Source organism: Amia ocellicauda, chromosome 7, assembly GCF_036373705.1.
Source record: "Amia ocellicauda isolate fAmiCal2 chromosome 7, fAmiCal2.hap1, whole genome shotgun sequence".
Lineage (NCBI taxonomy): Eukaryota > Metazoa > Chordata > Actinopteri > Amiiformes > Amiidae > Amia > Amia ocellicauda.
In genome coordinates, this window is record NC_089856.1 from 20,616,443 (window position 1) to 20,643,237 (window position 26,795).

Sequence of the window (26,795 nt, forward strand, 5' to 3'; positions counted from 1 at the left end):
GGGTGCGAATCCAGCAATGTAGAAGAATGGGGCTTGGCCCTGAGACACTGAACGCACACTTGGCCCTTCATTTTCACACGGCAATATTATTTTTTGTTCTCAATTCAAGGCAAATCTCTTCTCAATTTCTTTAGTTTTAGCTGGGTTGCCTTACCTCTGGCTCTCTGTCACACTCTCCCTGCTGCTGAGGAAGCTTTATATTGATTTTCTTTTGTTTGTTCTGAACAATACAATTTACAGTTTTTATACATGGATATTTTATAATTGATTTTTAAATCGTCTATATTTTAAGCTGAATTTATCAAATAAATTTGATAAATTACTGTTTTGTCTCTTCAGTATTGGATCATTTTAGGAGGGGTTGTGTACTATTGTCATTACTTGCCTCTCTTCTTTGTGCTTTTTTCCCTGGATTAAGTGGTCATTTTAATTGGAATTTTCAACCAGTATTTCCTATACTGCCAAACCTTCTTGCAAAAACTCTTTCCAAGCAGTTTTCATTGGAAGGTTGTCCTTAAATGTACTAGAATATGTATTCTTGCTCAGATTATCTTTAAACAGTAGTCAGTAGAAAAGTAGAAAATAAATAGCAGTCGGACTGGGCTAGTAATACTCTTTCTTCCAGTGCCTAAATTTTCAGATTTTTTTTTTAACCTAATACTTACATTATGTTGCAGAGATTGTGCACTTAATATTACACAGAAAATGAAAATGATTTAATATATTATCCATAACTTCAGCATTCCTTATAAATATACCAAACATTCCATTGAAACAAATGTATGGTAGCTTGGTCTTTGCTTGGGCTCTGTATATGACCTGTAGAAGGGGGAGTCCAGCTGTAATTTCTCTAGTAGGAACATTTTGCAATTTAAAAGGACTGTTTAAAAATATAAAAATCATTTTATATCATTATATATATATATATATATATATATACAGTGAGGGAAAAAAGTATTTGATCCCCTAATGATTTTATATGTTTCCCCACTGACAAAGAAATGATCAGTCTATAATTTTAATGGTAGGTGTATTTTAACAGTGAGAAACAGAATAACAACAAACAAATCCAGAAAAATGCATTTCAAAAAAGTGATTTGCATATTAATGAGGGAAATAAGTATTTGACCCCTTCGACTTGGTGGCAAAACCCTTGTTGGCAATCACAGAGGTCAGACGTTTCTTGTAGTTGGCCACCAGGTTTGCACACATCTCGGGAGGGATTTTGTCCCACTCCTCTTTGCAGATCCTCTCCAAGTCATTAAGGTTTCGAGGCTGACGTTTGGCAACTCAACCTTCAGCTCCCTCCACAGATTTTCTATGGGATTAAGGTCTGGAGACTGGCTAGGCCACTCCAGGACCTTAATGTGTTTCTTCTTGAGCCACTCCTTTGTTGCCTTGGCTGTGTGTTTTGGGTCATTGTCATGCTGGAATACCCATCCACGACCCATTTTCAATGCCCTGGCTGAGGGAAGTTGGTTCTCACCCAAGATTTGACAGTACATGGCCCCGTCCATCGTCCCTTTGATGCGGTGCAGTTGTCCTGTCCCCTTAGCAGAAAAACACCCCCAAAGCATAATGTTTCCACCTCCATGTTTGACGGTGGGGATGGTGTTCTTGGGGTCATTCCTCCTCCTCCAAACACGGCGAGTTGAGTTGATGCCAAAGAGCTCGATTTTGGTCTCATCTGACCACAACACTTTCACCCAGTTCTCCTCTGAATCATTCAGATGTTCATTGGCAAACTCCAGACAGGCCTGTACATGTGCTTTCTTGAGCAGGGGGACCTTGCAGGCGCTGCAGGATTTCAGTCCTTCACAGCGTAGTGTGTTACCAATTGTTTTCTTGGTGACTATGGTCCCAGCTGCCTTGAGATTATTAACAAGATCCTCCCGTGTAGTTCTGGGCTGATTCCTCACCGTTCTCATGATCATTGAAACTCCACGAGGTGAGATCTTGCATGGAGCCCCAGACTGAGGGAGACTGACAGTTATTTTGTGTTTCTTCCATTTGCGAATAATCGCACCAACTGTTGTCACCTTCTCACCAAGCTGCTTGCCGATGGTCTTATAGCCCATTCCAGCCTTGTGTAGGTCTACAATGTTGTCCCTGACATCCTTGGACAGCTCTTTGGTCTTGGCCATGGTGGAGAGTTTGGAATCTGATTGATTGATTTGCTTCTGTGGACAGGTGTCTTTTATACAGGTAATGAGCTGAGATTAGGAGCACTCCCTTTAAGAGAGTGCTCCTAATCTCAGCTCGTTACCTGTATAAAAGACACCTGGGAGCCAGAAATCTTGCTGATTGATAGGGGATCAAATACTTATTTCCCTCATTAACATACAAATCAATTTATAACTTTTTTGAAATGTGTTTTTCTGGATTTTGTTGTTGTTATTCTGTCTCTCACTGTTAAAATACACCTACCATTAAAATTATAGACTGATCATTTCTTTGTCAGTGGGCAAACGTACAAAATCAGCAGGGGATCAAATACTTTTTTCCCTCACTGTATATGTGTGTGTGTGTGTGTATATATATATATATATATATATATATATATATATATATATATATATATATATATATACACTCACCTAAAGGATTATTAGGAACACCTGTTCAATTTCTCATTAATGCAATTATCTAACCAACCAATCACATGGCAGTTGCTTCAATGCATTTAGGGGTGTGGTCCTGGTCAAGACAATCTCCTGAACTCCAAACCGAATGTCTGAATGGGAAAGAAAGGTGATTTAAGCAATTTTGAGCGTGGCATGGTTGTTGGTGCCAGACGGGCCGGTCTGAGTATTTCACAATCTGCTCAGTTACTGGGATTTTCACGCACAACCATTTCTAGGGTTTACAAAGAATGGTGTGAAAAGGGAAAAACATCCAGTATGCGGCAGTCCTGTGGTCGAAAATGCCTTGTTCATGCTAGAGGTCAGAGGAGAATGGGCCGACTGATTCAAGCTGATTGAAGAGCAACTTTGACTGAAATAACCACTCGTTACAACCGAGCTTCGTGCCCTGGATGTGCATCTCACAAATCTCCATCAACTGCAAGATGCTATCCTATCAATATGGGCCAACATTTCTAAAGAATGCTTTCAGCACCTTGTTGAATCAATGCCACGTAGAATTAAGGCAGTTCTTAAGGCGAAAGGGGGTCAAAAACAGTATTAGTATGGTGTTCCTAATAATCCTTTAGGTGAGTGTACAACAAATGTATAGCAAAATAAAAAACATAAATTACAGCTATTTTAAATTAATCAGGAACAGATCCTGAGGATAAAGAGACATTCATAATATTGTGTATTCTGTGAATAATTAATGGCAGAGATTGTTTTAGCAGTTTAGTGGGTATAGGGTCTAGTGCGCAGGTTGTTGTTTTGATTTTAGTAATTAAGGAGACCAATTCCTGGTGATTTACTATGTTAAACGAGTCCAAGATAGGCAGGGGCTGTGAAGGACTGCATGTGTCGGCTATAGTATCTGTGTATGTTTCCTGTTCTATCTGTTTTCTAATGCTGTTAACTTTGCTATTGAAATGATCCATGAAGTCACTACAGGTGAAATTGGGGTGGATAACCTCTGAAGGCTTTACCTGCTGGTTAGTAAGTGTTGCTATTGTATTAAAAAGAAAACACGGGTTATTCTTATGCGTCTCTATTAAATTGGAGTAGTGGGCAGACCTAGCAGAGGATAGGGCCTGCTTGTATCTTATTATACTGTCATTCCATGCCATGTGGAAGACCTCAAGTTTTGTTTCTCTCCATTTACGCTCACATCTACGGCATTCTGTTTTAAGTGAGCGAGTGTGTTCGTCAAACCATGGTGTTTTGGTTTAATTTGTCCTTAATGGGGCTACTGTATCTAAAGCAGTGCTTAGTGTATTGTTGAAATTGATTAATAATTCATCTGCAGATCCTGTTTTGATAAAGCTAGCATTTGGCAACAGGGTAGTGAATTTATGAATAGCAGTGGGATTTAGGCAGGGAGTTTCTATATTCCTCTCCTGTGCGTCTAATTCTACTCCAGGCAGCTCAAATATAATAAGGCAGTGGTCGGAAATCGTCTGGTTTTGGGGTGATATTATTAGGTTGTGAATCTGTACCCCACGGGTAATAACTACATCTAGTTTGTGATTGTGACGATGTGTGGGTCCAGACATATGCTGAGTGAAGCCTACAGACTCCAATAGGGACAAGAAACTAACAGTGAGGGGGTCATTTTTAATGTCAATATGTATGTTAAAGTCCCCCAAAATAATGAGTTTATCATAATGTATGGCTAAGTCAGATAAGAGATTGCTAAATTCGGTCATAAAAAAGGAATAGGGGCCTGGTGGCCTATAAATAGCTATAAGCTGAAGAGGTGGATTAAGCCTAAATTCTACCTGGCGAATTTCAAAAGATGTGAAGCTGTCTAATGGCTTAGTAGACAGGCGCAGGTCTGTGCGGTAGATGGAGGCCAGCCCCCCCCCACGGCGTGTTGCACGGGCCTTCTGGCAGTAAGAGAAGTCATTAGGGGAGGCTTCTACTAATGGAATAGTGTCGTCTGGTCTTAACCAAGTCTCAGTCAAGGTGAGCACATCTATGTGTGTGTCAGTTATGGTGTCATTTATTAAGGCTGCTTTGCTAGGTAGTGAGCGGATGTTTAAGACAGCAAGCTTATACATGGGAGGAGTAATGTGAGCAGGTAATTTCTGTCTTGTAGTTTTAACTTTTATTAGATTGTTGAAACGAGGGCCCCGAGAGGAAGGAATACATCCAAGCCTATGACAAATTACTGTTTTAATAGGATAACTATTGATTTTGTTTGTATAAGATTTAATCTCAGGACTAGGTACTTTATTGGATGCCCCCAGGCAGGGATCTAGGATCGGGGTTAGGCTATGCTGGGAGTTACAGGCAGACTGCAGTGTAGGACTGCGAGCCTGCAGCCTGACCGGTGCTCTGAAGAGTCACGTTTTTAAACAACTAGCTATAACATTATAGCAGATAACATTAGCGCTCCTCTCCAGCTCGGATGGAGCCCATCTCTTCTGTATAAGCCAGGCCTTTCCCAAAAACAATCCCAATTGTTCACAAAAACGAAATTATTTGATGCACACCAGCTTGTCAACCAGCTATTTAGAGAGGACAGCCTGCTGAAGGCCTCATCCCCTCTGTGTAATGTTGGTAGTGGGCCAGAGACAATTATATTCTGACATCGTTTTTTCGCTGTTTTGCATAGCGATGTAAAATTTATTTTTAAAATCTCTGATTGTCTATGTCTAATATCGTTAATGCCAGCGTGAATAACCAGAGTAGAAACTTCGCCGCCTGGCAATTCGTCCAATTTAGCTTCGATGTCAGAGACTCTGGCTCCCGGGAGGCATTTTACTTCTACTGCTGGTGACACAATCTTTATATTTCTAACTATGGAGTCTCCAATAATGAGCACCTTCTCAGCAGACGCGCCGCCGAGGGGTTCAAATCTGTTTGTGGTCCGAATGGGAGACTGGTGCGCCGGAGCTCTAGCTCTTGATATATATATATAATTTTGTTTGTTTAATTATAACACCATACAATCTGTAATGTAATGGTCTAAGTTTCTCTGCAATGTACACTACCAGTCAAAAGTTTTAGAACCCATTTTTCCTTTTTTTTTTTTTTTATTTAAGCAGGAATAACCTGAAATGGCACAAAGCAAACTGCCAGAGGTTAAAAGAAGTTATAGTTTCTGCGTCACTCACCGTCATTCAAAGCCCGGGGGTTAAACGCGCACTCTGCACCGGGGGGTCTCATTAAGATGGTCACAGATCACTCAGTTTTGATTTGATTTCTTTCCAAATAGGCTTGTTTAGTTCAGAACAATCTAACAATTAATCCAGTATATATTATGTTTGATGTTTGATCAAACACAGAGAAGTTCAGATCCAATTATGTAAAATCGTTGTGTATTAGTACACTGTAAATAGAGTTTTCCATCTTGACATTTTAAGCTCTCTACGGGTGTGTATTGCCTCTACCAAAATGTGGATTGTGTTGTTCTGATCAGTAGACTGTCTGGTTCCAGAATGTCGTAATTGTCAATATTTTCTGAGATTTTTGTATTCCTACTCAGACCAAGTATCCCCCACCCCCCATTTCATAATGTGGGGGGGGAATAAAAACGTATTTTTAAAATCGGTGAATGCCGAGAGTCTCAGCTTTCATGGGATACCAAACACTTGGCAAACAACAACAGTGAAGAGTACACATGGGATTAAAGAGAAGCACACAGATTTGATGACCTTTTAAGGGTACCAGAGTGGTTTGTCAGCTTAAGTGGTTACATTTTGTTAAACAAAACGATTCCATGATTTCTTTATCTCCAATTGTTTATTTGTTCTATGCTTTAATTTCAGAGTACATTGAGATATGTAAATTTCAATACAAACTGGAAAAATTGAGGTGGTCTAAAACTTTTGACTGGAAGTGTATATTCACACAAAATTATATTTTGTCATTGGAACCACTCACATCTAGTACTATTTTTTTCTGTTTAGCCTAGTTACCTTGGTTATAAAACCATCATGCAAGCCATGGATTATGATAGATTTAATTCTCTTCCTAGTATCCATTTACTAACACCTGGCAGCCATGCCCATCCCTTTGCCACTGCATCATTTCATCTTTTGTTGTTCGTCTTTGTATTGTTTCTGTGCTAGTACTGTCACATAGATGCGCACGTAACACAGAGAAGCAGGAGGTGAATGTGCAGTTTGTGTACCAGTCCTGACCAGTGCAGCATAGATGTCCCTCCATTTAAAAACAATGAATATAACTAAATAAAATGGATGTTCAAAATTGCCCATATTCTGTTGTTCATTGTCGTTGCTGCTTTTAGATCATGGAGCGACGTGGAGCCCTTCTATTCTAATGACCGGAGCATCCTGACCCTGTCTCCTGTTGAGGCCGCTCAGTGCTAATATATCAGGGACAGTGTCTCTGCTACAACACACCTCCTTGCACTGTTGTGTTGTGGCCTCAGACAGGCCCCCGCCACACTGCAAGGCCTGCCTCCTCTGTGGCTGGAAACCCGGTCTCATTTACCTGTCCTGTTCTAGAATAAGAAAGAAGGTGAATAAAATGACACCAAAGATCTGTTCAGCTCACGGATTTGTCTGTTTCCAAAATGACTATGCTTTCATACCTTACTGCTGTGCTATCCTGTCATGAATTATCTCATTGTTTTTTGTTTGTTAAAGGCTCACCATCTTTCCTGAGGAAAATAAGTGCTTTTTAAGGTATGAAAATGAGAAAGGAGTTTGTAAAAAGCATAGCAAGGTGCTTCATTCCTGGATGCCGGACACAACTCAGATCAGCTTTATAACACTATGTAACACAATTTTTGTTCCTGGGTAGTAAGTGTTATTTCCTAATTACTTATGCCTCAAAAGTATAGAAAATGTCTATTATTCCCACACAAACTTTGCTTTTGTGACCAGGACAGTGATATTTTGAAATGTAACTATTTCCAATGAGGAAACGGGCGACTTTGTGCCTTTTCATACACATAAAGTCAGAAGAAAACAACATATGAATCCAAATTAACATGTATTTATACTAAAGTAATACAAAAATGACTACAAAAGATTTAGAACAGAGTAGTTTTTCAAGATTTACGATCATACTGTATTTACAGTATAATCGTAAATCTCAAAAAACTCCTCCTAAATCTCTTGTAGTAATTTTTGTATTACTTTAGTTTAAATACATACAATTAGGACATAACACTTACTACCCAGGAACAAAAAAAAAAAAAAAAAAATTGTTACACTGTGTAATCAGTTGAATAGAACAGAAGAGAGACTGGTTCTATAAACAAACAAAAAACTTCAGTGTCTGTGAGGTTAAGGAGAATATGGCATGCATATTTTCTTTTTGGTATTTATTTTAGTCTGTTGTTGGTTTTCATCTTTCCTTAATTTGTGCATGTCAACCACTTATATATGTGACACCTATATGTACTCTCGACCAAGGTCTAAAGCTTTATCTAAATCTAAATTCAATTCCTGTTCATTCCAGAGGTAATAAAAACTTCAATACTGAATGAAGGGGAATATTTCTTGGCATGTTAGACTATCTGACTTTTGAAAATTCTGTGAAAATGGCAACATTGGATTCTGAAGGGATTTTTAGTGGTTACATTGTAAAAATAATATACTTCTTACTTACAGTATAAGTATGATGAATACACTTCGATGCTGACAGGAAACAAAACCAGTGTCAAGTGTCTTGGAAATGAAACCAAAGTACAACTGCTGATTAAAGTGAAGTCTGCACATCTAGAATGTTTGAATCATTTGAATGATTCAGTTAGTATGTAACTATATTTCAGATCAAGATTAGTAAATTGGCAGGTTACAGAATGTTGTTAGAAAACACTTAAAATTGTGTAGTTGGGTTTTTGTTTTTTAAAATGTATTTTTGTAATCCGTTGTTTGTTGTGTTTCTGAAATGTAATGCATCTGATTATAATGAGTTAATGTAATGTAATCTTTATTGTTTGAAATAGAGCTAATTTACATGTACAGTGCCTTGCAAAAGTATTCACCCATTTTTCCTGTATTGTTGCATTACAACCTGTAATTTAAATTGATTTTTATTTGGATTTCATGTAATGGACATACACAAAATAGTCCAAATTGATGAAGTGAAATGAAAAAATAACTTGAAAAAAATGAAAAGTGGTGCGTGCATATGTATTCAACCCTTTGCTATGAAGCCCCTAAATAAGATCTGGTGCAACCTATTACCTTCAGAAGTCACATAATTAGTTAAATAAAGTCCACCTTTGTGCAATCTAAGTGTCACATGATCTCAGTATATATACACCTGTTCTGAAATGCCCCAGAGTCTGCAACACCACTGAGCAAGGGCAACCACCAAGCAAGCAGCACTATGACGACCAAGGAGCTCTCCAAAGAGGTCAGGGACAAAGTTGTGGAGAAGTACAGATCAGGGTTGGGTTATAAAAAAATATCCGAAACTTTGAACATCCCACAGAGCACCATTAAATCCATTATTAAAAAATGGAAAGAATCACAACAAACCTGCCAAGAGAGAGCTGCCCACCAAAGCTCACAGACCAGGCAAGGAGGGCATTAATCAGAAAGGCAACAAAGAGACCAAAGCTCCACAGCGGAGATTGGTGTATCTGTCCATAGGACCACTTTAAGCCGTATACTCCACACAGCTAGGCTTTACGGAAGAGTGGCCAGAAAAAAGCCATTGCTTAAAGAAAAAATAAGCAAACACGTTTTGGGACACGGGACACTCCCCAAACATATGGAAGAAGGTACTCTGGTCAGAGGAGACAAAAATTTAGCTTTTTGGCCATCAAGGAAAATGCTATGCCTGGCGCAAACCCAACACCTCTCATCAACCCGCAGTGAAGCATGGTGGTGGCAGCATCATGCCGTGTGGATATTTTTCATCAGCAGGGACTGGGAAACTGGTCAGAATTGAAGGAATGATGCATGGTGCTAAATACAGGAAAATTCTTGAGGGAAACCTGTTTCAGTCTTCCAGAGATTTGAGACAGGGACGGAGGTTCACCTTCCAGCAGGACAGTGACCCTAAGCATACTGCTAAAGCAACACTTGAGTGGTTTAAGGGGAAACATTTAAATGTCTTTGAATGGCCTAGTCAAAGCCCAGACCTCAATCCAATTTGTGGTATGACTTAAAGATTGCTGTACACCAGCGGAACCCATCCAACTTGAAGGAGATGGAGCAGTTTTGTCTTGAAGAATGGGCAAAAATCCCAGTGGCTAGATGTGCCTAGCTTATAGAGATGTACCCCAAGAGACATGCAGCTGTAATTGCTGCAAAAGGTGGCTCTACAAAGTAGAAGTGACTTTGTGGGGGTGAATAGTTATGTATGCTCAAGTTTTCAGTTTTTTGTCTTATTTCTTATTTGTTTCACAAAAAAATATTTTGCATCTTCGAAGTGGTAGGCATATTGTGCAAATCAAATGATACAAACCCCCCAAAAAATCCATTTTAATTCCAGGTTGTAATGCAACAAAATAGGAAAAATGCCAAGGGGGGTGAATACTTTTGCAAGGCACTTTACATGAAATTAGAAAAGGTACAATTTTTTTTTTTTTTTTTTTGGTAAATCTACATGAGCAAAGCAGATCCACCAGGACCCTGGATAATATCTGGCTGTTTTTCTGTGTTGTTTTGTGTGTGTGTGTGCTTCTGTTGATAATTTCTAATAAAAATTAAACTTAATTATACTCTTCTGTCAGTAATGATGTCTTTGTTGCATATGTTTAAGAGAACAATTATATTTAATTAATAAAAAAGTATAACTTTTTAAAGTCTGATATTGAAGTTAATGAAGATCACCTTTCTCACCACAGAAAAGTTTTATTTTAGTTTTAAGTATTTTATTTTTATTGATTTAAGATGTCTTAAAAAATAATGTTTATTTAACAAAACATTTAGCAGAAGCTTCAGTTCATGGCAGTCTTCACTTTTATTGCTTCCATGGAAGTATTGTCTGAATAGTTGTACAGTTTGAATACTTTTCTAGATTTATGTATAGAAGGATTTCTTATATAGCTGTACTTATCTGTTATTTAAAATACTAGTTGTTTTTTAAAGATCACAAGCCCAGTTGTGGTTTCAGAATGCCTGTTAAAAATGTCAACTGTGTTTAATGTTCCTATGCACAGCTTGAGATGAAAACAGCAGCAAACTCTGAGTGAGTATTACGCAGAACTAGCTCCCTGGTAAACTTGACCCAAGTATAGACTATGAATTGAAAGCACTTGTGATTAGTATAACCTAACAAATAACCTAACTGTTACACTCAAAAACAAAAAAACTTCAGAACCTGTGATATTTCAAATGATCTCTAATACGTATTTCAAAGAAACCTCACACAATTGTATTCACACGTTGAAATATCAGAGTAACACTATAGTTCTCCTGCTTTCAGTGAAGACTTTTCCAAGCTTCAATTGATTTATTTTTATAATTACATAGTAATTATAGCAATGCAGTACCACTCTGAATGTTTGTAATTACTTGGAGGACATTTACTTCTTATGAGTCCAGGATGCCTGAATCACACCGCTTCATTCACAGCATTAGGACCCCCTCTCTCCCAGCTCAACACAAGAACAGGTTAAACAAATGCCAGTACAAAACATAAAAACAAAATTACAATGTTGAAAATAATAATAATAATAACAACAACAACAACAACAACAACAACAACAACAACAATCATTCCTCCTTTATCAGGAAAAAACACTCAATCTTCAAAATATCCTTAAGTTGGTTAATAAGCAAGAGATCTGAATAACCCTTATTGTGGAAGCAGGTTTGTGTGTGTGTGTGTGCATGCATTTCAACCAGGAACACCAAGGAATGCAGAATTAAACTAACAGCAATGAAAAGGTATTTGCAGGTTTATTTTTTTTCTCCTTTCATTTAATTTTTGCTTTATTTTTAAGAACAGGGTCAGTATGAGAGAGCAGTCAGAGTGACTGATTTATCATGAATGTGTGTTTTACACAAGACCTTTCAGAAGCTCAGCTCAGGTGATTACACCTGCAGAAGCAAATTGGCCACATCACTGTCCAGCACCTATAGGAAAAGGATGCAAAACCACTGGTGTTTTATTTTTTTTCCCCAGATAAAGTACTAGCCATGCACTGCTTCAGCCCTCTTGTACTGCTTTTATAATTTATTTCCATTATAAATAAGTATAGAAAAACAACATAAATAAGCAATCAAATGTTTTGGCTTTCACCTTTTAAATGAACATCCTCCTCTGCCTTTGTCCTGTGAAGACTATCAGCCCAGACAACAGCAATGTCAGTGTAGTTATCTGACATTTTATATATTGTTTTAAAAACTCAAAATACAATTAAGTTGAAGATTGCCAGTACAGTGAACTGCTGCTGTTTGATTTCCTGGGGTCAGAATATTTCATATCTCCTGCATATTTATAAAACTCTAAGGGAGAATGTCCCATTAAAAAGTACAATACTGTTTCAATTCAGCAGGTGTCATTTAAATTCACTGTGCAAAGGAACTGCAGGTTCATAATATTTAGCAGCAGGTAATATATCAAAACAGTAATGACTTTTCCTAAAATAATATTTTAAAAGGTACACATTTGTAATGCTCATTTGTATATATCAAGAATGTTTAACAATTTAAAACAAATGATATCACCTTGAGTTACACAATGCCTTTACAGAAAATCTTACAAGGGGCAGACAAGCACAATTAATCAATGGTTTGAGGACAGAAAGATGTCTATTTGATAATCAATATAGATATGCCTAATTAATGCACAGGCTACTCATTAATGGTTTGCATTATACTGGAGTGTGTGTATATACAGTTAGGTCCATAAATATTTGGACAAGGACACAATTTTCATTATTTTGGCTCTGTATGCTACCACTTGTGCTTTAAGTGTAGACTTTCATCTTTAATTTGAGGGTAGTTACATCCAAAATGGGTGAATGTTGTGGGAATTACACCCATTTTTATCTGTGGTCTCCCCAATTTTGGGGCTCAAAAGTATTTGAACAAACTAACATTGTGTGATACGTGGTTGCAGATTCTTTGCAGTCAATAAAAACCCAGACATCACCAGATGCTCTGCCAGGCCTGTACTTCAGCTGTCTTTAGTTCCTGCTTGTTCTTGGGGCGTTTTGCCTTCAGTTTTTCCTTCAGCAAGGGAAATGCATGCTCTGTTGGTTTCAAGTCAGGTGATTGACTTGGCCATTGCAGAACATTCCACTTATTTGCCTTAAAAAAGTATTGGGTTGCATTTGCAGTATGCTTTGTGTCATTGTCCATCTACTGTGAAGCGCCGTCCAATGAGTTTTGAAGCATTTGGCAGAATCTGAGCAGATAATATAGCCCTAAACACTTCAGAATTCATCCTGCTGCTTTTGTCAGCAGTCACATCATAAATAAATACAAAGGAACCAGTTCCCTTGGCAGCCATACATGCCCATGCCACAACATGCTTCACAGATGAGGTGGTATGAGCAGTTCCTTCCCTTCTGCATACTCTTCTCTTCCTATCATTCTGGTAGTTGATCTTTGTCTCATCTGTCCATAGGATGTTGTTCCAGAACTGTACAGAATCTTTAAATGTTTTTTTGGCAAACTCTAATCTGGTCTTCCTGTTTCTGGTTTACATCTTGTGGTAAACCCTCTGTATTTGCTCTGGTGAAGTCTTCTCTTGATTGTTGACTTTGACAGATATGCCTACCTCCTGGAGGGTGTTCTTGATTGGACAGATCAAGTTGTTGTGAAGGGGTTTTTCTTCACCAGGGAAATAATTATTCTGTCATCCACCACAGTTGTTTTCTGTGATCTTCCGGACCTTTTGGTGTTCCTGAGCTCACCAGTGCGTTCTTTCTTTTTAAGAATGTACCAAATAGTTTATTTTTTTTTTGCTATCTCTCTGATTGGTTTGTTTTGATTTAAAAGGCAAAACTGAAGGCAAAACACCCAAAGAACAAGCAGGAACTAAAGACAGCATGGGTTCCAGTCATTGACTGCAAAGGATTTGCAAACAAGTACTGAAACTCACATTTTAATTAATGATTATTTTAGTTTGTCCAAATACTTCTGAGTCCCTAAAATTGGGGGGGACCACATCTAAAAATGGGTGTAATTCCTACACTGTTCACCCAATTTGGTGATGAAAGTCTATACTTAAAGCACATCTTGTTTCCTGTGGTGGTATAGAGCCAAAATGATGAAAACTGTGTCCTTGTCCAAATATTTATGGACCTAACGTTGTATGTGTATGTATATATATATATATATATATATATATACGTATATATGTGTGTGTGTGTGTGTGTGTGTGATATGAGAGAGAGAGAGAGAGAGAGATAGAGAGAGAGGGAGAGAGGGTTAAAAATGATTTTTTAAACCTTACAATAAATGATTTGTACTGGTCTGTCACTCAATATTTATTTTATTAAAATGAAAGATGAAGGAAAGCCAAAGCAGGAATGTTGCCTTAAAAGGAAAACATTAGGTATGTGACATTCGTTAACAGACCCTTGGGCTGCGATTGAGTTGGGAGTTGTGCTTCATGGGAATAATGGCTGCTTCAAACAAATGACACAAACCTACCACTGGTAAAAGAACATTGAGAATGGTCCAGAACGCAGAAGTCAACGCCAGCTGGTTATAATAAATACAAAAGGAGGCCCATATTAAAGACAGAAGCCCAAACCACCATTAGATATGCCTTTGAATGTCTTTTCCATGTAGTCTCAACCCCTTTGGGATAGAAGGAAAGACTGATCTTCTTCACCTCAATCCAACCATCAGCGTTTTGTTTTAGTTTTTATCTCAACTGCAGTTTCAGATGTTGTTTTCTTGTACAAAATATGTACATTCCACAGGAGGTTTGCTCCAGTACTAGACTGTTGTACTTTTTGTCCCAATCTGAGGTCGTGCAAACTCCACAAAGTCATCAATGAGCACTGGCCAGGCTCCTAAAGGAGAGAAGGAATAAATAAATAAAAGTTTAAAATACTGTAAAAAATCTAAAGCACAAACAGTAAGCCTGCACAACTAAAGTGTTGATGGTGAAGTACAATTGGAGATCTGTTGCGTCTGGATAGATTTACACTGCTGTCTCGATCTCACACATTAAGTAAATCAGGGCCCTCATTTATCAACATTGCATAGAAAAAGTCTAAAATTCACTCTTATGTCAGAATTTAGAAATGTTCTTACTCACAAGAAAATTGGGATTAAGCAAGCATGATTCATACGCACAGTAATAAGTTGTCAACATTGATAACTGATTCGTAATCTCCTTGCGCATGCATGCTTGTGACCATTTGCATACAGAACCGTCCTCAATTAACCATATATGGTAAGACAATATCCCTTTAAGTGCAAATGTGCTACTCTGTTGGCAAGAAAGTTGCATAATGGCAAAGGTGGTCAAGGTGGTCATTTCAGACCATGAAATCAGGGGTGTGAAATGAAAATCCCATCTAAAGACAGGGTTCATAGTCTGGGGATCCCCATACACCAAGCAATTTTTAAAATGCTGTGCTGCATTGTGAGCATTTCCTTAATTGAAATGCTTAGAATGCAGCACAGGACTCAAAGAGCAGATTAACTAGAAAACCTGGATATTTGAATGGTCTTATTTACAGATATTTACAAATAACCGTTTCACTTTCACTTTCTCTTCTTTAGCATTAGTTTCTTCAGTTTAATGCAAATTAAACAATGGTACAGGCGTAAATATAGCTGTGTAACATGTTTAAACATGTAACACAGGTTTCTTGCATTACATCTGAACTGTCAGTATGGCCAAAATTCTAAAAATATTTGGAGGGAATATGAAGAGTGTGCAGGTGTGTTGTACTATAGGGTTCTACTTTCAGGATAAGTATTGCCCCTTGTGACACAGAGCAAAACTTTGTACTTTTATTGCCTCTTAGCTAACAGTAGATTACTAATATAGCTGAGTTTTCAAAACAAATGAAAATGACATCAAGTGATGTATTTAGTATTTGTCACTGTTCAGTTTCAGACGATGATAATACAAAAAATCGCATTATAGTAAATGTATTTATGTCACAATACCATGTCCATGGCTGGGATTTAATCTAATGTAATCTATTCCTACACACACAATAGAAAATTATACAATTGTGGCTTTATTGTATTTCATCTAATGATAATAAACTAAAAAACTGTGCATCATAGTGGTTACGTTTGGTGTATAGCAGATGGGTCATAATGTTTATTTAATGCACCGCGCTGTCGGCCCTATACACATAAGTGGACGCTGAAAAAAATATTTGCATTGATCTGTTATTCACACATAAGCAAACATATCAGCATTGATCCACCAGCTAAATGGTATCTAGATATCACCTGGATAAGGGCGTCAATAAATAAATAAATCAATCATATTATAATAATCACTACACAGCTGTCATCAATGGTGGCTTCAGTTTTATTTTATATTTTTTTCCTTCTACTCATATTTGTAACCGTTTTGAAGCAAAGGCTTGTAGTTTTGTAGCAGCAGGGAGATTTACAGCACAGATCACCAGATTGTTGTATATATGCTTTCAGGAGCCCTCGCTGCCCCCCGCAGGACCATCTGCAACTTCCGCCCTCCAGTTTCTCTTAAATAACAGACACTGTGGTTGTCTCGTGGTGCCTCTCGCGCTACCTGCCCATCTCGGAAGCCATGCCAGCATAACATATCTACTCCCCGTTCACAGGTCCTGGTATTTTAGATTTAATTCAGCGAGAAGCTACGCTGCAAGATTCCCTCCTGCGATTCTCCCTCAACTTTTCGCATTCCTATCTTCTGAACATTTTTAATTTAATCGGGGCCAAAGTCTGCAGAATTTCGAAAATTGACAGATTTTTCACACCCCTGTGAAACTGAATTGCTTTGTACTAGCTGAGGTCAAGTCAAAACAGAACTTTTTGGTTTGCTCAGTGTTGACCAAAACAAGAAAACCCTTGAGTGGTAACAGGTGGCACATGCAGTGAATTCTGCATCTACAAAGCTGAAAGTCTGTTGTAGAAATTTTAAAAAATATTTAATCTGAAAGTCAGAGACATTAGTTCAACAGGGGGGGGCAGAGCAACAACGCCCTCCCCTATGGACCAGCGCAATGCCAGCATCATTGGGGATACAGTGCTCTCTGGGATCAGTGATGTCCTGCTATCTGGAGACACTGATAACCATCCTACTCCCATTACAGACCAAGCGTATTCAGAAAACGTACCTTAAGGTAAAGAAACAGCGAAGCTTTCTGATCATATTATTTGTATTGGCATGTTAATGTTACCGCTATTTGCACTATTAACTAATGTGACTAGTAGAAAACATCTCTGAATTGCCCCCGTTTCCCTATTCTACCACTACATTGTCTGCATATGCATGGTGAAAGCTGTGCGTAGATGTATGCACGATCTCAAGCAAACGTCTGAATTGGTAAGTCTCGCACTTTACTTTGAATAATCGTGCACATGCTTTAAATACAGAGTTGAGCGTATACAGCCTTCATAAATGAGGGCCCTGGTGTACTGAGTTGCACCTGCAAACAACACAGCAAAGCGAAATCAGACTCTCCTCTTCCCATTTGTTATGTGCCTTCATTAATTTTAACCACTCTCTGATTCCTCTGTAATAATGGCATTGAATGTACACACATCCTTCCACCCATCTATGCACATGCACTCTACATACCTTCCTCATCATAATTCGACATGTCATCAGCTATCATTGTACTAAAGTCTAACAGAAGGTTCCAGGTGTCTTTCGGTATTGATCTTTTATGGTGCTCCTGAGGAGGAGGAGGGGAAAATCAAGTCAATTATATGCATGAAATTTTAATAAACAAGTACTGTATTAAACATCAAGGCTGAGAAAATAGTAAAATAATACATACATATATACACCGATCAGCCATAACATTATGACCACTGACAGGTGAAGTGACTAACACTGATAATCTCGTTATCATGGCACCTGTCAGTGGGTGGGATATATTAGGCAGCAAATGAACATTTTGTCCTCAAAGTTGATGTGTTAGAAGCAGGAAAAATTGACAAGTGTAAGGATCTGAGCAACTTTGACAAATTGTGATGGATAGACGACTGGGTCAGAGCATCTCCAAAACTGCAGCTCTTGTGGGGTGTTCCCGGTCTGCAGTGGTCAGTACCTTTCAAAAGTGGTGCAAGGAAGAAAAAGCGGTGAACCGGCGACAGGGTCATGGGCGGCCAAGGATCATTGATGCACGTGGGGAGCGAAGGCTGGCCCGTGTGGTCCTATCCAACAGACGAGCTACTGTAGCTCAAATTGCTGAAAAAGTTAATGCTGGTTGTGATAGAAAGGTGTCAGAACACACAGTGCATTGCAGTTTGTTGCGTATGGGGCTGTGTAGCCGCAGACCAGTCAGGGTGCCCTGTCCACTGCTGAAAGCGCCTACAATGGGCACGTGAACATCAGAACTGGACCACGGAGCAATGGAGGAAGGTGGCCTGGTCTGATAAATCACGAGTTCAAGGTGTTGACTTGGCCTCCAAATTCCCCAGATCTCAATCCAATCAAGCATCTGTGGGATGTGCTGGACAAACAAGTCCGATCCATGGGGGCCCCACCTCGCAACTTACATGACTTAAAGGATCTGCTGCTAACATCTTGGTGCCAGATACCACAGCACACCTTCAGAGGTCTAGTGGAGTCCATGCCTCGATGGGTCAGGGCTGTTTTGGCGGCAAAAGGGGGACCTACACAATATTAGGCAGGTGGTGATAATGTTATGGCTGATCGATGTGTGTGTATATATATATATATATATATATATATATATATATATATATATATATATATATGTCTCACAGTCCGGACATTGCAATTTATTGCCCTGGCCACATCTGTAGTCATCATGCCTCCTTGCAGCATGCTTAAGGCATGTTCACACAAATGAGCAGGGACCCTGGGCATCTTTCTTTTGGTGTTTTTCACCAAAAAAAAAAGGTCTCTTTAGTGTCCTAAGTTTTTATAACTGACCTTAATTGCCTACCATCTGTAAGCTGTTAATGTCTTAATGACTGTTCCACAGGTGCATGTTCATTAATTGTTTATGGTTTATGGCATGGAAAACATTGTTTAAACCCTTTACAATAAAGATCTGTAAAGTTATTTGGATTTTTCAAAATTATCTTTAAAATACAGTGTCCTGAAAAAGGGATGTTTCTTTTTTTGCTGAGTATATATATATATATATATATATATATATATATACAAACACACACACAAGATGTCAGATTAACTTACCAATAAAAATTTATTCCACAGGTCCAGGAATTTGAATCTTCCTGCAAGTACTAAATTCCAATATGCAATTGCCATTTCTAAATCTGTAAGTAAATACATATTAATTAGGTTTAAATACTACACTTCAGAAACCAAAATGAAACATGTAGAACTGAAAAAGAAATGCAATAAAATAAAGCAAAGGTACACATACCTAATCCTTTCTGTCCTGGGTTCTTTGCAAAATTAAATGTAAACTGATAAAAATCCTTAAACTTCCCTTGGTCTTTTAACTCTTGTTCCATTTTTGGCAGCTGTGCTTTTAATTTTTCTATATTGTCACACCTTGAGACACAACAGAAAAGTGGCATTAGTGCAGGTCATGGTGAGCTCTCAGAACAGACATTCCCAGTGTGGAGCATAGTCCCCAGCCACTGCAGCTGCACACTGGTACACAAGACAGTCACCTTCCCTGCTGTTCTCACTTCTACTGTAGAAGGAGACCTGAAACTGATGGGCTTGTCCTCTCAATAGGGACAGCAGTGAGACTCCCTATTGAGACACAGAAGTTTCATCCCCTGCAGGTCCTGCTACAGAGTTACAGGCCTAGGTACAGGAATGTGCTGGTGACAATGCAGAAAAAGTATTTTCAATTGCATTGTAACTCAAAGGCCTTGCACACTCCAACATAAAGTAACACCTGATAACTCTCCAGTGCCAATTTCTTAAAACCCCAAATGTGTCTTACCCTTGCTCACTCATTCCATCCATAAACTCCTGTTTTGAGAACTCGCACTGCGTTGCTGCTCTGAATTTCCAGGCAATAATCAGCACACTTATACTAGCTGGATCAAGGCCAAGATCATCACAGAACTGCTGGATCCCATCTATACCAATTTTGTTATCATCTTGAGGATCTAGGCAGAACAAGGACAGGACATTTTTAGCAGATCTCACAACTGTTCCTGCAATTCACACAATACAAATTTGGCATGTAATTTCCCCCTTCAAATTTCCTTTGTCAGTTGACAAATTGACAAATTAAATTAAAGGACAAACCTGAATAAATGATTTGAGGAACATAACAAATGCAGATGCCTCCAAAGAAGTGTACTGCATGATACAATTAAGCATTAACATCCTATCATGCTCTGTGGCATGTATAAAAATGCTGAAGCAGGCCTAACTGACCTCAAGATGGCAAGAGGAAAGGAGCTAAGTGACTCTGAAAGAGGGGGTCATTATTGGGGCACAAATAACAGGAGCTTCAGTCACAAAGACTGCTCAACCGGCTAGTGTTCTCGACAAGTGGGAGAATGCATCTGTGGCGTACACCGAGAAAGTGGTACAGGCCCGACTGCTTGACCCCTACAGTGAGGGGGTCCAGAGGCCCTGTTATGCTGTGGGGGGCATTTTCTTGGCATGGGTCCACTTGTCCCCTTAGAGGGAAGTGTCACTGCAAATCATTACAAAATTCAGAGTGATCACCTTTATCCTATGGTGAAACATCTCTATCGTGATGGGAGTGGTCTCTTCCAGGATGTCAATGCCCCCATCCAATGGGCACAAGGGGTTACTGAATGGTTTGATGAGTATGAAAATTATGTGAATCATATGCTATGGCATTTGCAGTCACCAGATCTCAACCCAATTGAACACCTATGGGAGATTTTGGACCGACTGTTAGACAGCGCTATCCACCACCATCATCAAAACACCAAATGATTGAATATCTTTTGGAAGAATGGTGTTCAATCCCTCCAGTACAGTTCCAGAGACTCGTAGAATTTATGCCAAGGCGCACTGAAGCTGTTCTGGTGGCCCAACACCTTACTGAGACACTTTATGTTGGTTTTTCCTTTGTCACCCATCTGTATGTATGTATGTATGTATGTATGCACAGTATCGGTCAAAAGTTTTAGAACACCTCAATTTTTTCAGTTTGTATTTAAATGTACGCAGTTTAATGTCTCAATGTATTCTTTCTACAATGGAAATCAAATATTGTTTGGAAAGTTCTTCCCAACAATGTTGCAGAAGTTCCCACAAATGTGTTGCACTTGTAGATTGCTTTTTCTTTCACCCTTCTGTCCAGTTCATCCCATGTTTTGGGTCATTATCTTGCTTTAGGATGAACCCCTGACCACTAGGTGTATACCAGAGAGTATTGCATGGTGCAGCAAAATGCTGTGGTAGCCGTTTTGGTTCAGGGTGCCACTCACTCTGTGCAAGTCGCCGACTCTGGATCCAGCAAAAGAGCCCCAGACCATCACCTCCTCCATGTTTGACAGTTGGTGTCACACACTGAGGACCCATCCTTTCACCTACTCAATGGCATACAAAAACCCTGCGTGATGAACTGAAGATTTGAAATTTTGATTAATCGGTCCATAAGACCTTCTTCCAGTATTCAGTAGTCCAGTGGTGATGCTTCATGGCCCAGGCAAGCCTCTTTCTTATTTTGCCATCTTAGCAATGGCTTCCTTACTGCCATTTGACCTGTCAAATCTGCAACTCAAAGTCTTCTCTTCACAGCTGAAACAGAGACTTGCTTACTTCAACCAGTGTTAAGCTGGTTAAGACTCTCAGAAACTGATTCTGTGGCAGCTTTGGCTCTGCCAGACTTCTTCCTGTCAGTTTCCTCCAGTTTCTAATTGCCTTTTGATGGTGTAGGAAACTGTACTTAAAAACTATGCTTATATTTCAATAAATAAACAGAAAAATGGGGGTGTTCTAAAACTTTTGACCGTTAGTGTATGTGTATATGTATATATCTATATGTATATGTCAACAGTAATGAAACTTCTGTCACAAAGAATATGAAAATAAATTTGACAATGGTAGTAGATACTAATTTGACAAAACACTATGAACACCAGAGAGAGAAAAGAGTTTCGCAGCATCCGGAGATTATCTATAGAGATAAGCGGTCCAGAGGAGTCTTAGGAACCAGGACAGTTCCGTCTGCACTGGTCAGAAACACCTGCCCTGGCCTGGAGTCAGGAGTCAGAGATGAATTAGCAGAGTATTGTCACTTCAGTGATTGTCATAGCTGCATGCTCTCCACAGCAGTAAATTAAAGGATTACTCCTAATCAATCCACAGCAGAGTGTGAAATGTGTTTTTTATACTGCTTCTTGACACTTTCTCCATTATTTCCAAGGCCCCCGTGGATACTAGATACCCAAATAATTCCACCACATGACTAATGCCTCGGTTCCACTGGCTTAAGCGTTCGTGACAGACACGTCCCAGAGCTTTTTGTAAAACCAGGCCACTGTAGCAAGTCCGTCCCTGTTGTGGGAGGAGCAGAGCGACTGTGGGTTTGGTTTGTTTCAAACAGCAAACAACACTACGAGATATAGAGCCTGATGTGGAAAGGACTTTCGTGTGTATTTTATAATTTATGCTTTACATGATTGGAGACAGCGTAATAAATACAAGTTCATGTTAAGAGATATTAGAAAAAACTTGTATAGACAACTTATATTTAGACAAGAATTACATAACAGCATAAGTGCACATCTTATTCAAATTCTTCTGAAGATTATTATTCACTACTATAGTAGCAGGCTTCATGCATTATGCATGTTATCTGAAATGAGTGGGGAAGGAACATTTATATTTATATATATATTTCAAACAGATGAGTTCATAACATAGTTTATTACAGTAAGTTGCAAAAAGAATGAATTTTAAAACATTTACTTTTAAACATCCGTTTATTAACACCATCTGTATTTCAAAGATTAAAAAACTTCAATGGAAGAACAAAGACCGAAAACAACATTACGAGCGACAGAGTCTGATGTGGAAAGGACTTTTGTGTCTATTTTATTCTTTATGCTTTATGTGATTGGAGACAGCGTAATACACTTTTCTGTTACGACATTAAGAAGAGCTAAACGTGTATAGTCAACATTATATTCAGACAAGCATTACAGTACCGTAAGAAAACGTTTCCATGTGCAACAATAAAATAAATATTTGCTATTATTATTGTAATCATCATCAAGATATGTCTTTTAAATGGCACAACTTCACTCCTTTAAGGTATTACTCTTACTACAGATTTGTAACTGCAAACAACACTTTTTGCCGTATTATTTTTAATTTACTTAGCAGACATTCTTAACCAGGGCAAGTTACAGTTTAAACTAAATACACACATTTCACGAAACAGTAACAGCAGCTGCAATATAGCAGGTTATAAGTGTGCATGTTTCAGTCATGGCATTTATGGGCTATGGACGCATTTATAAAACCAGTCCTTCATATTTTAGAGGGAAACCCAGATCTGCTGTATTTATTTATTAATTCATTTAACTTGTAAATTGGCACACGTTAACTAAATCCTGTTCACCTTCATACTGAGTGTCTCTGCGGGGATGTTATACAACAGACCTGCACACCATTCACAAAATGACAGCCTGAAACACCATCCATAAAATATTAACAAAATCGGCTGCTACCGCTACGATTATTTATTTGTTTGTTTATTTTTAACTAGTCAGGGCACTGCACCGTGGTACTGTGAAATCCGTGTTCAGCAAGTTTTTAATACACTTGGATATTAACTGTAAGCAGTAATTGCTTCTGTACATGGATTTCACCCCATGCTGCTAATAAAACTGTAATTTCTTCGTAATCCCACACGGCACTTGAGATTGTATTTTCTGACATAATGTCGCTAATCTCTTCCCCGTCTGTCTACAAGTCAAGCACACTTCCACTTCTGAAAGCGAAGTATTTCCTTAGTGGGCGTGACAGACGCTTACGGCCACGTCTGGCAGCAGATAGTTAACCGTCCACAAAACCTGGATGTGTCCAGATGCTTAAGCCAGTGGAAACACCCATTTAAGCGTCCGCCAGTGGAAACGGGGCATAACTGGGCACTTCAATTTCAGCAGCTCAAATGTATTGCCTTTTAAGTTGTGGTCTCTAATAATAATCTCGTTTTACAAACTGACTATTAAGATACCAATAGCATTTAAAGAGTCTAATGTAATTTTTTATATATTTTATTTAGTAACAAGTATCACAGTGCTGATAATAAAAAGTCAACTTTATATTCAATATCTCTACATTACAATTATGCATATCTCTTCACATTTTACCTTAATTACAGGTTATATACATGTCAATTTAAATAACACATATCACTTTTTTTTTTTTACCTTCGTCGGACAAAATCCCAAATTGTTAATACCTCAAACTCCTGGCCCCTAGACTGGCACAAGAGAGCGCAGGACAATACACAAGAGCCCTCCCAAATGAGCACTTCTGAGATACCCTCATACATGCACACTGCCAGCTTACAGCACAAGTCGCAGAGGGAGGAGCTGGCAGAGCTTAGCCGATCATACTAGCAGAGGCCAGGCACACATGTTGCATGTGAGGATGGCTGGTCACAGCACAGAACACTGCTCTTCAGAACCTCTCTCCAAGGTACTAGCACAGGTGATGATGTACATCAGGGGTGTCAAGCTCCAGTCCTGGGGGGGCTCAGTGTCTTCTGTTTTTTGACCCAACAGGAGCTCCCAATTCATTTAATTTAATTCGTATACCCACTTTATTTAGGCTTATTTTAGATTTTCACATTTTAAGTTAAATATGTTGATTGCTCAAGATATTCTAGCCACAACACATTTAGGCATATAGATAGATGTGATTCTTCCACTTAATTGTTTAATTTGAGAAATTAATGAACAAGGACCTAAGCTGGAACAAAAAAACTAAATTTATTGTACGGGTCCTGTTTTGAAACACAGAGGAGACTGTTACCCTTACCTCTGTACCTATTGTAGAGCTGCTCTAGCTTCTTCCTGTCCAATATTCCCTTCAGGCTCTCTCGGATGTAAAGTTCTGGATTTTGGAAAAAATTGTCAGTGGCAACATCTAATTTCCAGTCATTCTGTGACAAACAGCTCACAGCAGTCTTTTCACTGGATTGTGTGAAGATCACGAACTGACGAACTTTATCCTTTTGTGAGGACTTCAGCTTGTTCTGAGGAAGACAGACATACATTTTACACTGAGCAAGAGACAATTTGGTTTCTCTTCTACCATATATATTACATCGTTTTGCTACCCTTTACTTACAGTATAATAATGGTGTCCAAAAAATTATAATAAACAGAACATTATCAGTACATCTGGCCAATATCAACCAATTTTAAAACAAGTGTACACATAAGGTACAGTTTTAGTATTTAGGTGAAAATAATACATTTCGTTTTGTTTTTCATTTAAAATAAATAAACAAACACACACGTGTACACCATGCTTTAAGAACACACAACAGACTTGGTGTAAACGTTATAAATGCAGGCTTTACAATCTGGAATTTAAAGCTACCATCAAATGCATACAATATGCTTCATCCAAGTAAATGACCACCACCGTGTTTCTTTGACCAGCGTAACGAATAGTAGATGTGCCTGGTGGTGAATAATGTGTGTGTGTATGCTTAGATAAAAAAAAAAAATCCCAGTAGTAATCGCACCAACAATACTGCTCCAAGCCGTCTGAGATTTGTGAGCAATCGCGGAAAGTAATGTAGGGAACTTATTTTGCTTGGTATTGTTTCGTAAGCCCGTCTCGTTTCTGTGTTAGGTTTAAACTTTTTAAAAGCTTTTGTGCCAATGAGTATTGGATACTGAATACGTCCTTATAATATTGCTTGTACAGGTGATGTACACTCCGATACCTTGACCAAACACCATTGTTCACTTCTTTCATAATAGTAGCTAACTCCTACCGAGTAGCCAGATAAACTGAGCCATTCTGGGTAAAACAGTGTGTGTGTGTGTGTGTATATATATACATTATATATATATATATATATATATATATATATATATCACAGACACACACACACACATATACACACATCAGTTTATTATTCAGTGGAGTTAATTTGCTCATTTGTAAGGATCATTATGATCTTTATTGTATTTTCAGGCTGATTTGTGATTATAACTAGCCTCAACCCTGGTAAACTTAATATTTTTAATTAACAAAATGATCAAACACCATCAATACACCACACTTCAATAGTATTATTATAGAATAAATTGACAACAGATTTAATTTTGTGTATGGTTTTAACAGTTACTATTTGTAATGAAACCGAAGCTTACTGAAGCAGTAACTACTGCCTAAACACGCTTAGGCCCTGTCAATCCACGGTCCTCGAGTGCGTATGTTCCCCGAGACTTGTTTCCCTTCCTAGTGGCAAAGGCAAAGCATGTCGCCTCAGAGCCAACCGGCGTCTTCTGCTTTACAGACAGTACTAACAATGAATTGAAACCCGGTACCAAAGCACAGTAAACTCCAGCCACAAAGAACACCGTGTCTAAACCACGATTCGTTGGGGCTTGACGTTCGGTTCGATCAATACAAATATATGAGAGACTTAAAATATAACATAAAGACACCACAAAACAAAACTGAATTTTCACTTACCATGTTTGTAATTGACAAGACTACCCTCTCTCCTCTCCACTACCTCTTTCCTGGTCATGCGCAATGCCTTACAGTTACACTACTACTGCAAGCGGTGGTGCAGTGTTCGTCTCCGGGAATAGTGAAGGGCTCGAGTACAGACCCCGCAAACCTTAGGGTCCGACTCTGCTCGCCCGCAGACAAATTTATTAATTTAAACAGAAATAATGTCCCCTACATGACACGGAGAGCAGATGCTAATGTATCAAAACCACCGTCGTCAAGTTTCCATAGGTTCAGTTAGTTTAGAATGTAGACTAAATTGTATCTAGTCTTATTTATGGTAGTAGTAGTAATTCTGTGAATTACAATGTTATATTTTCCTCATGTAAAGTATTTGCATATTTGTATTAAATGTATTAACAGAATGGTGTGCTGGCTGTCAAACTATAGTAACATTTGGAAGTGTCTATAATGTCTGTGTTGTGGGCCGTAATCGCTGCA

At 38.6% G+C, this 26,795-nt stretch overlaps 2 protein-coding genes across 2 annotated transcripts in view; one reads left to right on the top strand and one right to left on the bottom strand.

Annotated features, from left to right (window-relative positions):
* The window catches only part of atp11b (ATPase phospholipid transporting 11B), a 146,963-nt gene extending 136,688 nt beyond the window's left edge, over positions 1-10,275 (top strand). Inside the window, exon 30 of the mRNA XM_066708840.1 lies at positions 6,877-10,275. Within this exon, the coding sequence (XP_066564937.1) occupies positions 6,877-6,958 (82 nt within the window). The 3' untranslated portion in view covers positions 6,959-10,275. The remainder of the gene's footprint in view (positions 1-6,876) is intronic.
* A 3,710-nt stretch (positions 10,276-13,985) lies between these two features.
* Positions 13,986-26,444, bottom strand: LOC136753043 (DCN1-like protein 1). The gene is made up of 7 exons (XM_066708843.1): positions 26,313-26,444; positions 24,636-24,852; positions 19,594-19,762; positions 19,060-19,190; positions 18,867-18,949; positions 17,274-17,370; positions 13,986-14,532 (listed from the first exon to the last, which is right to left on the bottom strand). The coding sequence occupies exons 1-7, from the start codon at positions 26,313-26,315 to the stop codon at positions 14,456-14,458; spliced, it is 777 nt and encodes a 258-aa protein (XP_066564940.1). The 5' UTR covers positions 26,316-26,444; the 3' UTR covers positions 13,986-14,455.
* Positions 26,445-26,795: the final 351 nt, after the last annotated feature.